The following is a 13,911-nucleotide window of genomic DNA, read 5'->3' as shown; positions in this document are numbered from 1 at the left end:
AAGAGCACCCACATCAGAGGGTTGCTGGGAAGATGAAATGAGTTTCTGCAGATCAAATGTTTACAACAATGTAAGGGCCCTAAAGTGCTAGAAACTGCTATTCTTCAATTCCAGCTTCTTGCTCAACTCTCTGGCTCTCCATCTGTTAGGAGGCCCCTTCAGTTTTAGAGGACTGGCTCCTTACTCAGCTCTAGCTCTAGGGGAAGCCACTCTACAGTTTACATTCCTCCAGAGGCAGTAAATGGAGACACTGCAGGTACAGTTAGTAAATTAGCTCTTGCGTGTAATAGCTAGGGCAAACTGACAAGCGCTCCCATAACTTAACTGCTATCTTAAAAATTGGCCCTGACTTTTGAGGAACCATATTCATTCATCCAACAAATATTTAGTAGGTCCCTACCACGTCCCAGGCGCTCCTGGAGCTACATCATAGAACAAAACAGAAAATAACGAAAGCAAGGAAACCTAACTATAAGTCAGGATTTTAAGGGCAAAATACAAATCAGCAATTATTTCTTGAGTGACCTAATATAAATGCTGTTTCAAGATATAATTTGAATGGCCCCAATAAACAATGAATCATGCTGCTGTTTAAGAGCCATTCGGATGCGAGTTCAGTTGTGGGTGACAGATAAGAATGCTCCAGTTATGTAATTTTGGCTGGAAGCTGGTTATCATTCAGTTTAAGCATCTATTCCCACTGACAGGATGTGAGGAACAGCTGAATTGAGAAAATGCAAATCTGTTGTGCAGATCTGGGTAAGAGAAGCTCTACTTGGGTCTGACAAATGTTGCTGTAATTTTCAAGCCTTCAAAAATAACCCACAAAAGACTACATGACCACGGGGTGAAAAAGGAGGGAATTAGATTTAATTAAGAAATCCTAAATCAGGAAATGAAAGAAGCTAATGGTAATCCACCCATCTTGCATATCTGTAGTATTCAAATTACTGAGCTTGGGGCAAAGCCTGAGGGAAGGCTGGGTAGGACGCTAACCTTCCTCGGTGCCTGCGAACCTCATTAAATGCTTCCCCTCGGGGCGCCTGGGTGGCTCAGTTGGTTAAGTGACTGCCTTCAGCTCAGGTCATGATCCCAGGGTCCTGGGATCGAGCCCCGCATCGGGCTCCCTGCTCAGCGGGAAGCCTGCTTCTCCCTCTCCCACGCCTCCTGCTTATGTTCCCTCTCTCGCTGTCTCTCTCTGTCAAATAAATAAATAAAACCTTTAAAAAAGAAAAAAAATGCTTCCCCTCATCCTCCTGGTCACAGGAGCACCTCTGCCATCCCCCGCCTCCTTTTTATTCTGCCATCCCTTTCATAGGGGAGGAAACAGGCTCACAGATCACTTAGGGTCCTACCACAAGGAAGCAGTTGAGCAGGATTTTGGACTCCAGTGTGTCTGGCTGCCTTGAAAGTTTATCAGTTTTTGCAAGCTAACAATTTTAAGAACCTACATTTTCTACATTCCTTGATCGTTCATTACAACATTTAAACTTTAATGCTCCATTCAAACACCCTGCAGCATTTTATGTTTAGACTGGTTTCATTTAGTCCCAGAGGCAGCTCATCTGCAGGACGTCAAGGATGAAATATGAGTTGGCACAAGGATGCCTCATTAATCTCTAATACAAATAGAAATATCTCTGATTCTTTAAAAGCATTTTATCATTGCCTGGAGGCTGGAAACCATTTCTAGCCCCCTCATTACAAAATTATTTATGGGCAAACAGTAGAGATATAACCCTCAATGTAAAATCTTAATTACTGCCCTTTTAGCTGATTTTTGTGTCTTGTGAAAGGGTATAAATTAGAAGAGTAACAGCCGAAGAAATTAGAACAAAGTCTGCACAGTTGAATATAGCTGTGTTAAGGTCTAGACGTGCATTCACAGCACCTAGATGCACTCTTGTTGTTTCCCCACATCCATTCTTATTTCAGAGAACAGATACAAAGGGAGAAAAAAAAAAAAAAACCCTTCAGCTACCAAAGGCTTTACTGCTCATTTGTGGTTTTCTTGAGGACAAGGCCATAGCTGGTCCTCTCTGTGTCCCTCCCTAGGGGATGGCCCGGTCATCAGCACATAGTAGGATTTAATAAATATTTGTTAAACAGAACTGAATTTGGGTGACTTAATCTGTCTACGGATATTCTTTACGCATATTCAAACACAGGTTATTTCCACTGTGCTCATTTCATTGTTTAATCATTGTGTGCCATTCTTTGTTCAATCTAATAAAAGGCACAGCACACTGAATATCCTTTGGCCAACAGCAAGATTAAAAAGAAAGATCCCTGAAATGTGACTTGCAGGACGGTCTGGTCTCCCTCATTTAGCAGCAGGACCTGAAGCCAGAGAGACAAAGCCACCTGACATCAGCAGGGTCAGGCTAGGGGTTCTGTTCTCTGGCCCCTGGCCTCACTTCCACCCAGCTGCACCTTGCACCTATTAGCACCACACAGTGGAGAGGAAGGTCAATTATGAATGGGGGACGGACATTAAGCCCTCAGGAGAAGCCAAATGAGCAAATGAAAAAATTATAAGTGGAAACAGTTCAGATTTTATAACCTACGGCAAGTAACAAAACTGTTCTTCAAAAAACAGATATGGATTTTAAAAAATCAGTATTTCCTGGAGCTATTTAGAGGACAGCTTCCAACTTCCATTGTTTGGGAGGGATGAAGTTAGGATTATCTAGGTTATGGGTGTCTCCTCAGTATGTAAAAGCACCATCCGGGCAGTATGCACCTCTTCTCAGAGAGAGACTCTGCTGAGGGGCAAGGAAACAGTTGATACAATTAGCTGTGAATGCTCTAAAGACCCTGGGATGTGGCAGCTGACTGAGGTTTGCACTGTAGTTAAATTGCACTGCCAATTTTTTAAGTATCATTTTGAATCATAACCTGGATCTGAATCCTAACTCTGCAAATTCATCTTGATCACTTTTCTAAATCTCTTTGTTCTTCTGTTTCCTCATCTGTAAAATGCAGAGGACACTAAGGAATCTCATAGGGCTGTTGGAAGGGCTGAATGAAATAATGAATGGTCAAGCATTCAGCAAAGCACCTGGCACAGAGTAAGCTCTTGGCCAATATTAAATATTGTTGCTATTTTACTCTCTTCATGTGGGCCATTCAAAATTCTAGTATTCTCAAAACTGTGCAGGGAACACACACACCCCAAAGTATCCTGTCAACTGTAGAAAAGAGGGAGCCTCCACATGGGTATTTACGGGAGGGTGCGCCAGGATTGGAACTCCATTCACACAGAAAACTGGCTGCAGTGTGACCATGACTAATGCTCGGCGAGCACTCACTGTGGGCCAGGCCTCTCCTGAAGCAAGCTACATGCATAATATTGAGCATGAAGTGGAGTATGGAGAGGCCAGAGGTGGGAAGATCAATCCAGAGTCAGATAAAATATAAGGAGAGCTTTAATCCGCACACACAGTCAATGGGAGCCAATAAACCTGGTAGATGCCAATTACCCAGGAGAAGGGCAGGCAGGGAGGCCAAGAAGGCAGAAAACCTCTCTAGAGCCAAGCGGCCAGACAGATGGCAGTGCATGTGTGTGCACAACTAGATGTCATGGCTGGAGATGAGTGACCAAAACAGAGCTCTCCCTCCCAAAGGGATTGTTTTGAGAACGACCACTTGATGGTACTGAGATAATGAGGTACCATCTGATAAAAATGAATTACTGAGCATTTAGAAATAAAGAAACCCCACAGGGCAACTGACCTCAAAACATTTTTCTTTCTTTGCTTGGTGAAGCAGGCTAGCCATTCCAGGAAGCAGAACTGGAAAGATGTATGTTTCCAAATATTCCTTGGGGGAACCTAAATCAAGCCAAAAAAAAAAAAAAAAAAAAAATCCCACTGAAACTCCCAAATGGCCCAGATGAATCTGGGAGAAATGTTTGTTTCTGAACCAAAAAAAGATACTGTCCATGAAATAACATGACCTTAAATGTTGCATTTTACTCCAGACTGCTGAGTTAGGCTGTATTATTAAACAAACTTAAAATATCTTTGAGCCTCTGTGGGCTGGCGAGGATGTAGAGGGGTCCTGCACCGGGCCAGGGCCACAGGCACAGCAAGGAGGCCAGTGTGGCTGGAGGGAAAATAAGCAAGGGAAATATGGTAGCAATGAGGCCGGAGAGGAACAAGGTGGGGGTACAATGGATTGTACCACAGAAATGGTGGTGGTGGGTGCCAAGGCCCAAAGCACACTAGCAGAGAGAACAGAACAAAGCGGTAGGAGAGGTCTGGCACCAGGGAAGGCCAGAGGAACTGGGCCCAGGGAGAAGATGGAGAAAGTCTATACCTCTGACTTCAACCCACAATGCAGGGCAGCATGATACTTTCATCCACTTCTTACATTCTCCCCTTTGATTTTAATGTAGAATCAAGGTATGCTTGCTGTTATTTATTATTTTTATTGTATTTCAACCTTAAAGACAAATCAGTGGGATAAAGGTACTTCTCTTAAAAATAAAAATTAAGGGGTGCCTGGCTGACTCAGGGTTGTTAGTTTAAGCACCATGTTGGGCATGGAGGCTACTTAAAAATGTTTAAAAAAATAAAATTCTGATATATATTTAAAAAATAAAAAATAGGGGCGCCTGGGTGGCTCAGTCGTTAAGCGTCTGCCTTCAGCTCGGGTCATGATCCCAGTGTCCTGGGATCAAGCCCCGCATCAGGCTCCCTGCTCAGTGGGAAGCCTGCTTCTCCCTCTCCCACTTCCCCTGCTTGAGTTCCTGCTCTCGCTCTCTCTTTCTGTCAAATAAATAAAATCTTTAAAAATATAAAATATAAAAATAAAAAAATTAAAATTAAAATAAGAACATATTCTTTCGTATTTTTGTGGTCCCCCTGAGGTCTGCCCATCCCATCCCCGTCCTCTGGTTTTGCAATGTTACAAGCCCCAAATTACAAAAGACAAAAATCTCACTTCCTTACTTACATGTTTTTGGATCGACTGTTTCCAACTTAACTTGAGGACAGGGTACATGCGAGTCCATGGTCAAATGAGGAACTGAATAAAGGTGCTCTGTATTGAAGCCATGGAGAACCGTTTCCTCTAATGGTGAAACCTGATGGGGGGGGGGGGGGGGGGAGGAAATCAATTCATATAAATAGCTTAAATAACTGTATTTTCCTGTATAACCTAACAAAGGATAAAATTCTGTATTAACTTCAGGTTCAAGGGGCATAATGAGTACAAATCTTTGTCCCTCTTCCTTTCTGAGACACCTATAATGACAATCAAGGAATAAAGCCCTAATAGAGAAAAGAACAGGAGGACCATTAGTGGATGAAAGATTTGACATTTCCAAAAGAAACAGGGATGAAGCAAATGGTCAAATAAGAGAGGTAATGGCAGCCCAGGATCCATAGGAAGAAACTGTCCCAGGGGATGGGAGTCCCTATTCCCATCAAAACTCCAAAAGGCTTCGATTCTTAGGGGTTCAAGTCCTCAGAGGATGGGAATGAGAAAGGGAATGATAAACAGGCGGGGTTAAGTGAAAGTCTGACTGGGGCTCCACTGGCCTGCTGTCTACATTCCCCCTTCTCCTGCTTCCGCCCCTTTCAATATACATAAAGCTCCATTCCCACCAGCATTTTATATCCAGGTCTCCCTTCTTCCCAATGAGTCCAGTGATTTCCAATGACTCCAAGGATTGGCCAAGCTGGTAGCCAAAAGGAAAAAAAAAAAAAGCTCACCATTGATTTGGAGGCTCTCTGCCTGCAACCCCGAAGAAAAGTCTTCCAGTAGACAAGCACTCCCCACGAGCTCCTAGTCAATGTTTCTACTCATAGAAGAGACTCATCCAGAAAACAAACCCACACGTACAATAGAAGAAAATCATATCAGCTACATAGAAAAATCCACTCAGATGCCCATTTTAAATTTTGAATAAATAACAAAATTCTCTACACAGATAAAGAACATCAACAGCATAAAAGACAGAGATCAGGATCTACAAAGAACAACTGACTGGAAGAAGCACCAACAACTCAGGGAAGGGAACTGTAATTGGTATCTGCGGAGAAATTTGAGAAAGCATTAAATCCACAGAGCAAGAACAGGACGCTATTAAAAAAAGAACAATCACAGGCCAAGAAATTTCTTAGACACAGAATCTCTACTAGTGGCAGTTGCAATAAGCTACTGCCAAGTCTAGAGACTTAGGTTTGGGTCCTATCCCTGTGACCCTGCTCAATAACCCAACTCTCTCAGAGCCCTGCTCTTTTATTTTAAACTCCATTAAGCCCCTATTTTACTCCAAGCATACTGCCTGAGGGCCCCCCTTCCTGGCTGCCTTGTCCTTGGCCCTCTTAGTACAGTCTTTTTTATCTTACCCACACTGGCATGCATAGAGAAACATGCTCTATCCCCAACTGTCCCTAACATGGACATGTGTTGACTTCTTTGTAAAGACCTTTCTCATCCAGGATCTCATTTGAGCCCCACAGAGGTCCTGTGAGTTAGTCAAGGATTATCTGTTCCATTTAACAGAGGTGGACACTGAGGCTCAGAGAGGTTATATGATGCCCTTTAAGTCGCACCATTAGTAGTAGAGCTAGGGCTGGCCCCAATTTCTGGTTCTAATTCCAGTGCCTTCCCTTTCCCACCTCCCAAACTCATGACGTCAGCACCATTCTCACATAAGAGCCTTTCATTTAAGTTGGGGTCTGGGCGATACTCACAGTAATCATAGCTTCTTGTTTGACTTTATATCCCTCTGGAAAGGGAGGCAGCTCAGCTTCATACTCTAAAGGGAGCAGGAAAAAAATCCTTAATTCCACACTTCATTGCAGTTTGTGATGCAATTTCCTTTCCTCTGAATAAAACATTCTTAAATTTTATTTTGGTTGATGGTTTATAGAAGTAAAAACAACTGGCTACTATAGGTTAATAACTCCTGTGAACCACCTTACTTAAAATGGATAAGAGATGATTGTTCTCTTGTATGACAGACTCAAGGCTTTATGTAAGAGTTTGAGACTCTTTGGCTGAGAAGGTACAACTTTAGATTTTGCCCCCAAGTTATGATAACTAAGGGGAGACACCAGCAGCTACAGAGAGGAGGGGAGAAAAGAAAGAAGAGGAGCACATGATGGGAGGGCAGAATAAAAGTGACAGAGAGATGAGCTGTCTCTTGAAGTCATGAGGATGAGCATGAAGGTAGGATGGCCTGATTGGGGTTTGCATCTGGAAGAGCAACCCCATAAAGACCTTGCTACTCAAAGTATGCCCAAGAACCAGCAGCACTGGCATCTCTGGGGAGCTAGAAATGCAAAACCTCAAACCCACCCAGACCTGCTGAATTTGAACCTGCATTTTAACAAGATCCCAGGTGACTTGTACGCACAAGTGGTAGCAGTTCTGCTGTCAACTCTGGTAGCTTGCTACCCTGGCTGCACACAAAAATCACTGTGGAGCTTTTTGAAAATACCAAAGCCTGGCCCAACTCCAGAAATTCTGATTCAATGGGTCTAGGGTGGAGGCCTGGGAATCAGTATTTTTAAAGCTTTCCAGCTGATTCTAATGTGCAGTGAGTTGGAGAATGATTGCCAGGTTTCAAGGCTGTTCACAGTCAACCTGTTGGGAGAGCCTAACGCAAAGAACAGTCCATACAAGTTCTGCAGGGTAACAAGAACTATTGCTCAGAGAGGGACAGAAATGCTCATGGGCTATCTTAGTTACATCCCTAAAAGAGAGTGGTAAAAATATTTCTGGAAAAGCCAATGTTTTAAAGGCAAATGCATAGCTGCTTTGCAGCGATGAGGAAAAAGTTTTTGGGCAAGATGGTATGGATGGAATGAATAAAATTGTATTGGACCTATGTTTTGTTCTACTACCTGGTTCCCTGTCAGTGAAACATCTCTTGGCTTTTTTTTTTTTAACCCCTAGTTATCATGCTGGGGACCAGTATGTCAGGCTGTAGGTTGCAAGCAGTCTTGATTCCCAGTACCAGCTATATTAGTTTTTAATGCTGTGTAACAAATTACCACAAACTTAGCAACATAAAACAACACAAATTTATTATTTCACAGTTCCTGTAGGTCAGGAGTCCGGGTATGGGATCAGGCTCAAATCAAGGTGTTGGCCATTCATGGCTGTGATCTCATCTGAGGGTTGGGTCCTCTTCTAAGATCATTGGTTGTTGGCAGGATTTAGTTTCTTGTGGCTGTAGGTCTGAAATCCCCATTTTCTTTTTGTTGGTGGGATTCTCAGCTCCTAGAGGCCACCCTCAGGTCCTGTCAAGGACAGTTCACACATTGTTATTTGCTACTTCAAGGCGAACAGGAGTCTCTTCTGCTTTAATGACTTTGACTTAAGGGCTCACCTGATTAGGTCAGGGCCACCTACTGTGATCTTCCTAAGTTAAAAGTCAACTGATGACAAACTTCAATTACATCTGGAAGATCCCTTGTTGGCAACGCCTAGATTTGTGTTTGATTGAATAACGAGGAGGTGTGTGGAGTAGGGGGTGGGAATCCTTGGAGCCATCTTAGAATTCCGCCCACCGTAACAGCTTGAGCTCTACCACTTTGCTTTCCTCTCAAGCAAGCATGTAAATTCACTCTTCTTCCCCAAACACTTTGAGAAACACCAACAGGGTGAGAAAACTGTTTATTCAGATTTAGGATATATACATTTAGAGCTTTGTCTGATTACAAAAGCAACACATGCTATTATGAAGAAATTCCAAATAATACAGACTTGTCTTATGTAAAGAGTGTAAGTCACATCCAATCCCATTATAACCCACAACCACTGTATTTTCAACGTATTTACTAACATATGTATATAATACACAAATACATTTATTTCCTTTAGATCTCCTAGACCACGTCAAATCATCTAACTATAGAACCTCATAGCACAGTCCTTTTTCTTCATAATTCTTATCAGTTTTATCCTTATTTGAAATTTGTAAAAATTAATGACTGTGTGTTTTGCGAGGGAAATTGTCTGGGTCTGTTTATGCTCACCATCATATTCCCAAAGAATACTTGCTGAATGGATGAACAAAATGAAGAATAGTTTGACAAGTTACTTTTGATCCTTTATCTATTCATTTGTTCACACTTAGTGAGAGCGTACTATGTGCCAAGAACCATTTTAGGTGTTGAGTCTTGGACATCTTTCAAGGTTGCTACATACATGATATGCCACAATTATTTAACCAGTGTACTTGGTGTCTAGGTTGTTTCCAATTTTTCATTATTACAAACAATGCTGCTAGGAGCATCACTATATACACATCATCAATTGGAAAGGAGGTATTTTTATAGAATTAATTCTTAGATGTGGAATTGTTCTGTTAAAGGAAAAAATAGTTTAAAATTTCAGTCAAATTGCCAAATATTCCTTCAAAAAGTTTACAACGATTTATACTCCTAATAGTAAGACTGTCTGTTTCTCCAGGGTATTACCAATCTTATCTATATTTAAAATGATATGTTGCTTTTATTTGCATTTCTTTGTTATTTATATTTTTTCTATTTAGATTTTTTCCAAGTAGATCTCTTAAGAGTCCACTTAAATTTGATGGAAAAGATACAAACTTTTTCATCATATGACCGCAAAAGATATACAGTTGAAATGATTATGCAGAAGTACAGGAAAATAATATTATCTTCAGGACAATATGATGTGTTTGTGATTTCAAGCCTCTATAATGTTTGAGTATCTGGCATATTTGAGAACTTGTCGCTTTTGCCTTGTGATTTCAATTTAAAATATGTAATTGATTACAGACCAATGCTTTTTACATTGAAAACCATATGAGCTTGTATGAATTTGATTAAGTTTGTAGAGTATTGAACTCATTAAAATAACTTGATTTACCATAGTTTGACTCATTCAATTTTTTTTTTTTTAAGATTATTTATTTATTTGACAGAGAGACAGCGAGAGAGGGAACACAAGCAGGGGGAGTGGGAGAGGGAGAAGCAGGCTTCCCGCTGAGCAGGGAGCCCGATGTGATGCGGGGCTCTATCCCAGGACCCTGGGATCATGACCTGAGCTGAAGGCAGACGCCCAACGACTGAGCCGTCCAGAAGCTTTAACAACTGAGCCGCTCAGGCGCCCCTGATTCATTCAATTTCTGAGAGCTGCTTCAGTGCTTAGGAAATTTGCTTGTCTGTTTAGCATTAGAAATGCTTAAGAAAACCAGGTATACTAAATTTATAAATGTTTACAATTTTTTAGTTATCGAAGCTTGTAAACTGGGTTAATCGATTAGGGGAATTTAGTGTTATATGCACATTCAGTGAATACTAAGAACAAGTGAAAGTGGTTACTCATTTTATACAACAAAGGCAATATTCTGCAAGAGGCAGAGCAGGAAGAGCTTATAACCCCATTGGCAGAGTGGAGCCTTTCTGCCAAAATTGGAACCTGTCCCCTCTATGTTCCTAAGGATATGAGATAATGAAATGTCCTTTTTGCTCAGGCCACTATTAGACTGTCTCTGATTTGCTGCTGAACGTGTTCCTAACTGAAACAGCAATTAAAATACAATGTTTAGGGCACCTGGGTGGCTCAGTGGGTTAAGTGTTTGCCTTCGGCTCTGGTCATGATCCTAGCATCCTGGGATCGAGTCCCGCATGGGGTTCCCTGCTCATCAGGGAACCTGCTTCTCTCTCTGCCCCCCCCCCCCCCCCCGCTTGTTCTTTTTCTCTCTCTCTCTCAAAAATAAATAAATAAAAATACTTAAAAAAAAATACAATGTTTACCAACAGGGGCCTATTGGAAAGGGATGGATCAGGAAGGCGAAGAGGCGGGAGTGAATCTAACGAACACCTAGCCCGCATACACTACAGCGAGGGGTTGTACTAGGTGCTGGACGGATAGATGCCTAGTGCAGAGGAGCTTATGTTCTGGTGAGGGGATGAACAGTAATCCGGTGCCTCTGAGATGTGGACATGCTGCTGGAGAGGGCTATGCCCAATGGTCTCTCAGTGCAGTAAGGAGACAGGGCTTCAAAATCAGTGTGAGGAACGAGAGAAGCCTTTCTAGAAGGGGGGGCCACTTAGGCTAGGTCTTGAAAGATAAAGATGAGAAGGCAGAGACCTTCCAGTAAGGGGCAAAGCCTGGGCAAGGCATGGAGGAGTAGAACAGTACGGCGCATTGGAGGAATTAGTTCTTGTGGCTAAAAGGACACAGTACAGGACAGGAGCACTGTGCTCTGTACCTCACCTGGAGAGCTCACTTAGAATGCAGAGCTTCAGGACTCCCTCCCAAGAGGTCCAACTCATCAGGTCCAGGACAGAGCACAGCATCTGCATTTTCACAAGCAATCCAGATTTTGACGCAGGTGCCCCGGGCGACACTTCGGAGCATGTTGTATGTTGTGTAAGGGCTTGGACCTGAGTGACACACACAGCTGAGTGCAAGCCTGCTTCTGTCACTTACTTCGGGACAGTTTCCTTAACTCTCTCTGCCTCAATTTCCTCCATTTTGCCTGTACAACAGGGAAAACCCTCACTGCGTTGCTAGAGGAAAAGCATCTAGCACAGTGTCTGGCACATAGAGCAGTTCAATAGCTGTTGCCATTAGTATGATTTGAGCAAATGGTAGGTGCTGAACCTAAAAAAAAAAAAAAAAAAAAAAGACAGGAACCAGATCATTAAGGGGCTTAGGTCTTAAGCTAAAGAGTTTGTTTACCATGAAAGCTATGAAAAATCATTGTAGGTCAAGGCACGATGTGATCAGATTTGAATTTTAGAGAGGGTCCTGTGGAAGAGGGTCTGACAGGGGCCTTCTGCATTTAAAAAGCTACAGCACAATCCAAACAGGATGTGGTAAGGGCCTGACCTAAAGCAGGAGCCATGACAACTAGGGGATGAGGAGCTGGGGCTTATAAATGTTAAGCAGGTACCATCTGTAGGGATTGGAGAAATGTATGTGGGGATCATGAAAAGTGAACGGGAAACATGTTAGGATGAATCTCTGATTTCTGGACTGGGTAGCTGAGTGAATGATGGGGACACTCATGGAGATGGAAAGTTGTTGGGTGTCTAGAATAGTGCCTGGAGCCATTCCTAGCCCAGCACTTATAACAGTTCCCAGCATGGGTAGATATGTTGACAGAAGAGATGAGAATAATTTCACTGGATCAATGAGGTAAGTAGGAGCTAGTCTGCACTGGGTTGATAAAAGGAATGACAGTGGTGTGAACAAGGGCAGTGTGTTCTTTCCAGAAGCCTGGCTGAGAGAAGAAAAGGGAGAGACAAGAGCTAGAAGATAATACGTGCTAAGGGAGAGGTTTTTCTCAAGATGTCAGACCAAAGGATGTTTGGAAGGAAAAGTCAGTAAAGAAGTTAGATGTAGGAGAGGGGGTGACAGAGCAGGATCCGGGGATGGCAAGAGGGTGGTACCAAAGCACAGATGTAGGCTGAGCTGTTGGTAGCAGGGTATGTGTACAGATGCAAATATGTTTATTGGTATAAGGAAGCTGAAGGATCCCCTCCCCACTTCTTCTCAATGAATGCCCCCTACATTTACTAAGTGGTATCACCCAACATTTGAGGGGGGAGTAGAAACTTGGGGCTAGTAGACGGGGGCAATGGAAGAAGGCACTGAGGGATGTTGACTGATAGGCACTGTGAGAGCCCCCGGTGTCATTTTTCTCTAGCTGTACTCAACTGCTGTGCTAGGGTTACAAGCATTGATTCAGAGCTGGTCCCTGCTGGTATCTGGCAGGTGGGATGGAGGAACCTGATTTTACAACAGCTCTAAGGGTTGAGGTTGGAGACTATTTGGAGTAATGAACCAATGGCAATAATGAGGATGTTGATGAGAGTAATAACAGCAATATCAAAATAGAAGACTGTAAGCTCCCAGTACTTTGACTCAGTCTTGGTTAAAACCATAGTTAAAAATCATGTCAAAAGCAATAATAAAATTTAATTAGAAGCCTTGGCAGGAAAGAACTTTATTGATACTGATACAAGTACCTTTGAGGATACAAAGCTCAGAGGTAGTCATCACTGTAAAGTTGAGAGAGAAAATTAAAGAACAATTACAAGTAAGTCGTCAAGTCATACACACATACACACACACACACACACACACACACACATACACACACACAGCATCAGCCAGGTAGGACAGTTTTAAGTCAGATATCTACCTATTCTGTATTTCTTCTTCCTGAAATTGAGTTTCTCACAGGTCTATTTGCTGTGATAAGTTGCTTTTTAAATGGAGATATACTAAAAGAATGTAACAGTTAACCTCAAACATAGGATTACCCCAAAGCCTGCTTTTCATGTTTGTTGTGAGGCACTAAATTTACTCACTATATGTTTGTTATAGAAAACTGCATGTTAGAATGGTTAAGAAATTCATCTGGGTTATAATAATCATGACCCGAGTCAGCACCTGAGTATATAATTCACCATCTTTGACCTCATTAACTTTGTGATGTAACTCTTGTCACTTTGTGAGTAGCATCAATTCACTTGCTTTTTAGAGAGCACCACACTTCCTTGTCTTTGCTTTCTCCCTTCATGGCTATTTGACCAAAATAATCTCATGACTTTAAAACACAATGCAAACCATGTTTTGTTGTTAACAACAATGAACATTTATTGAGCTCTTTCTAAATGCCTGACAGTATGCTAATCACCTTCACATATATTATTTTACCTGGTCCTCACATCAGCCCTGTGAGGTAGGTGAGCAGTTTCCCTTAAACAACACGCCAGTAATAAACTCTATTACAAAGAGCTGTTTGGCTTGGAGAAGTCAAAACGTCTTTCACTTTTTGGGGGGAAAAGACATCCACAACTACCTTCAAACATGAGTGGATTCTTTATGGTAGAGTGATCAGCTTGGGTCACGGCACCGAGGGGGTAAGGAACAAAGGGTAGAAATTACAAGGAGAATGTTCAA

At 42.2% G+C, this 13,911-nt stretch overlaps 1 protein-coding gene across 2 annotated transcripts in view; it reads right to left on the bottom strand.

Annotated features, from left to right (window-relative positions):
• The window catches only part of LOC116628042 (IQ domain-containing protein K-like), a 123,576-nt gene that overhangs the window by 108,204 nt on the left and 1,461 nt on the right, over nt 1–13,911 (bottom strand). For both annotated transcript variants that reach the window (XM_032398091.1, XM_032398092.1), the window contains exons 2-4: nt 6,708–6,772; nt 4,960–5,089; nt 3,736–3,833 (exon numbers count right to left, since the gene is read on the bottom strand). In XM_032398091.1, coding sequence (XP_032253982.1) covers nt 3,736–3,833; nt 4,960–5,089; nt 6,708–6,772 — 293 coding nt within the window. The remainder of the gene's footprint in view (nt 1–3,735; nt 3,834–4,959; nt 5,090–6,707; nt 6,773–13,911) is intronic.

The sequence above is a fragment of the Phoca vitulina genome, unplaced genomic scaffold (genome assembly GCF_004348235.1).
Source record: "Phoca vitulina isolate PV1807 unplaced genomic scaffold, GSC_HSeal_1.0 scaffold109, whole genome shotgun sequence".
NCBI lineage: Eukaryota > Metazoa > Chordata > Mammalia > Carnivora > Phocidae > Phoca > Phoca vitulina.
Note: the sequence above shows the minus strand (reverse complement) of the source record. Positions and strands in the feature narration are given on the sequence as shown.